This window comes from Microtus ochrogaster, linkage group LG1 (assembly GCF_000317375.1).
Source record: "Microtus ochrogaster isolate Prairie Vole_2 linkage group LG1, MicOch1.0, whole genome shotgun sequence".
Lineage (NCBI taxonomy): Eukaryota > Metazoa > Chordata > Mammalia > Rodentia > Cricetidae > Microtus > Microtus ochrogaster.
In genome coordinates this window covers 49,120,355-49,124,222 of record NC_022027.1, presented here as the reverse complement: position 1 = coordinate 49,124,222, position 3,868 = coordinate 49,120,355, and the positions used below count along the sequence as shown (strand labels likewise).

At 39.3% G+C, this 3,868-nt stretch overlaps 1 protein-coding gene across 1 annotated transcript in view; it reads right to left on the bottom strand.

The window, feature by feature from the left end:
* Positions 1-1,448: 1,448 nt before the first annotated feature.
* The window catches only part of Cfap299 (cilia and flagella associated protein 299), a 495,087-nt gene continuing 492,667 nt past the window's right edge, over positions 1,449-3,868 (bottom strand). The window contains exon 6 of the mRNA XM_005359531.2: positions 1,449-1,670. Coding sequence (XP_005359588.1) covers positions 1,575-1,670 — 96 coding nt within the window. The 3' untranslated portion in view covers positions 1,449-1,574. The remainder of the gene's footprint in view (positions 1,671-3,868) is intronic.

Below are 3,868 nucleotides of genomic sequence, written 5' to 3'. Positions count from 1 at the left end.
TCCTTCAGATGGGGATCTGTGTCCTTTTGATTAATCTTGCTCGCTAACTGCTCTCTGGAAAAGCCTGTTCCAGACTCGTATTATCTCCGCCTCATCTTTAGAATTGTTTGTTTCCTGGGGATCCTTGCTTGTTTCTGTGAAAGTGGTGGCGGGGAACTCAGACTCTGGCAGCTTCCAGGACAAGCATGTGCTGTGTATGGTGCATACGTTGGAATCTGAGATTGCACAGACACATCCAATTCAGATTTAATACCCATACTTGATACTTATTGTGATGGAATTACAGACCAAAGCACCTTCAGATAGGAAGGTTTACTTCAACTCACACAGTTTGAGCTTTATTGTGGGAGATGGGGCAGGAATAGGATGCAGGTGATAGCGTTGGATTTACAGCCAGGAAGCAGAGAGAGTTCACCTGTCAATCAGTGTGTGTGGTGGGTATCAGGCCACCATGGAATGGCACCAATTATAAGCCATTCACTCAGGCTGGGTTCTTCCACATCAGACAAACCTCTCCGGACATGACAGTGTACATGTTCTTGGAGGTTTGTTTCCTAGGTGTTTTTAAATTTTCTCAGCTTGGCAATTAGAATGAACTGTAGCAAATCCACTCTACTCACCCAGTTTGGGACCTGTTATACTGCGCCATACACCACTTTTGCACTGCTTGAACTCCCTGTTTCTGCTCTGGGCTCTCCCCACTTCAACATGAGCCAGATTCCTACCTTGCTCAACTCCACTTAGTTGTTTCACCATGAGATTGACTAGAAAATGAAAAGAATTGAATTGCCATGAGGATCAAATACTACTTTTAAATAAAAAGTGATTTCGGAATGGTGTTTCCTGCACAAAGGCCATCTGCAGGACACACTGGAAAAACATGTTGGTTTTTCTCTTGATGTCTTCACTCTCTAAAGTCTGCTGGCTTCTTTCAGATTTTACCTTCTTAGCTCCATTGTCATGGGACTCAGGTCACACAGGCCCGCAGACTTGTTCATATTGACTTCATAATTTTACAGTCACACAGAATGCTTCAAATTTTATTTACTCGTTCAGTGCAACTGAAAACCTTGTCTGTTTTTCTATTGTAGTCTTCCAATTGGAGGCCGCTTATCAATATTCAACAATTTGAGGGGACAGCACTGCCAGACCTGCCAAATGGTATCATATTTGGTACTAGATTTGGCAATAGCAGGACCTGGAACATGTTTGTTTTGGAACATCTGAGTTACAAAAATATGCCACCAATTAGCACATCTTTGAAGTGGCAGCAAGATTCTCTTCCACGGACTTTTGTAACCAGCCTGTGCTCAGAAAAATAAAAATAAAATAAAAGAGAGAGAGAGAGAGAGAGAGAGAGAGAGAAGAGAAAATAATAAAAATAAAAACCTAAACCAGATCAAGAGGCTATCAGTGAAATAAAAAACAGTCAAGATTACAGTTCTTTCTTTGTTAACTTTTATTGCTCTAATTTGCCTTCTAGCTATAGAACTCATTTATGATTCCACTTTGCTTCTGACCAAAGAGTTCATTTAAAAGCAGAAGACAATAAGGAAACCATTTACTATGGGTGCCTAAGTCTTCCTTCTGGAGATGTGGTCGAAGAGAACCACGTGTGTGTAGAGTTCCGTCTGGATAGGGATTCTCGCCGAATTGTCTCCTGGCTGCGCCTGAAACGCAAATGCTGTTGTTAGTCAGGTCCATGGACATCACTGGCAGGAAATGGGTTGGCTTTATGCTTCAGCATTAAAGAAAACATGATTCGAAAGGCTGTTTCCATGGAGACCATTACACAATCCCTCCCCTCCACTTCTTTTCTCAGGAGTGGTGATGGAGAGTAGCTTCTGCCTGGGTTGTGACATATTGAAGTACCAGCCATCAAAGTGTGTGCCAGGTTCCAGTAGGTCTAGTAAAGCCAGGACTCGCTAACTCCGACTCCACAGAGATCTTTATTAAGGGCTCTATAGGTAGATGTTGACTCAGAGGTGTAATTGAGAAACTACCCTAGTTCGTTCTCCAGTAAGCCGTATAAAGATGTCTACATTCGGGAGTTTGTTTAGATCAGTGGGGTATCTGTCCATGGTGGTTTTCACAAAAGGATTCTTTCTCCTCAGCTTTAAAATGAATTGAATTTAAAGAGGATGATTGTTTCCTCTTTATTTTGAAATCTGTGAGAGACATGTGGTTCCTTTACCTTTCCTCAAAAATGTCAATCAGACAGACCGACTCAGAGGGAACCATGGGATAGTGCCTTGCTTATCCCATTATTGATAAAGAGAACACGAAGTCTTTGGATGAAGCCAAGTCTTAAAGGGAAGGAGTTTTATTTCTAAATGATTTGAATAATATTCACCATTGGGCCTTTTGTATATTTACTACACAAAACTTCAAGGTAACTAGGTCTTTTTATTCTGTTGTGGACAGAACTGATGAAGAACATAGACTTGGGATTACAGAGAAGTTGTATGTTCCTTTTTTCTCGTGACATTGAATTTCTTACATCATTTGTAAGAGGATATTTTGAGCCTATGCTGTATTAGTAAAGGTTGGGACAATTGTAAAATCTTTGTAATGAACAAACAAAAGATAATGGGGGTGCTTCTGATGGTTCGTTCATACTCATGCTCATTTCTGCCATTCTCTCTCTGATTTTATGTGATTTTATAATTTGAATTGTAGACAACTTCTGTTAATGCAAAGTATATTTTCTTCTACAGTGGGATGCAGTTAGCATTACACAGAGGGAAATAATTGCATCTATTTAATCTCAATTCTCCTTATTTCCTGTATGCATGCATATTTCTGCTCTTTGAATTTTCATGTTGTATCATTCTGGTTTCCTCTATAATCGACAGATGAAGTAAAACCTTGAGAACATTTGCTTTGCATCTGTCTGGGAGTTATGGCTACACCCTTTCCAGAAGACCATATCTTAAACATCGCAGACATTACAAATACCCAGTAGGTTCCTCTAATGACTGGCTAGCCTGTGCTTCTGAGAGTGCTGTATTCCAACTCTTCTTGGCTCCTAGAGGTGAGTCTCCAAGGGTAATTGAAAGGCTAATTTATCTAGTAATCTGTTTCTTTCTATACTGACCTACTTGTAACCACTTTTGTGGATTGTTTTTGTCTTTGAAATTTTATAACTGGTAAGTTCTCCTCCATTGGTGACAAGAGTATTATTTTTAGTTTATCTTTGTGATCTCTGTAAATGCTATGATGGAGTGAGGAGTTAATCCTCTTCAGTGCTAAGTTAGAGACAATAGGGAATCCAGGTTTTTAAAACTGTGTTTTCAGTGTTTGTCTGCTTGCCCGTTTTAAGGTTACAAACCTTGTCTTTCTCCTTGGGAATGACGGTAGCTCTACATAGGGCCTGGTGCTTTTTGTGTGTATTTGCCTCTGATTTGTGTCAATGCTGAGATCTATTGATTGACTGCTGTATCTCTCCATGTTGATGGAGATGATGTAGGGAGAGCCCTTTATCTTTTTGTGTGTGTGCATACTCTCTTCCTGTTTCTGGAGGATAGCAGTTTGCCCAAACTTGATGGGCCTGCTTTCTTGACTTATTCTTTCTTTTGCTGATTATATCAAAGGGGTATTTAAAAATATGTGTAATTTGGTTGCACAGAAAAGACACTCTGACAATATATATTTTTTTTATTCTTCATGGAACTTGTTATTTTCTGAGTCATTTAGAAAAAAAAAAAAACAATAAAATTAAAACAAAACAGTCCCTCACTTGTAACTAGCTAAGGCTCTGTACGACTGCAAATTCTGTTTTAAAAAAATAGTTCATTAATTACAATGCTTGCTTAAATAGTTAACTTAGTATTTCTCTGGCACTCTGATCTTTATCCAATATCTAAAC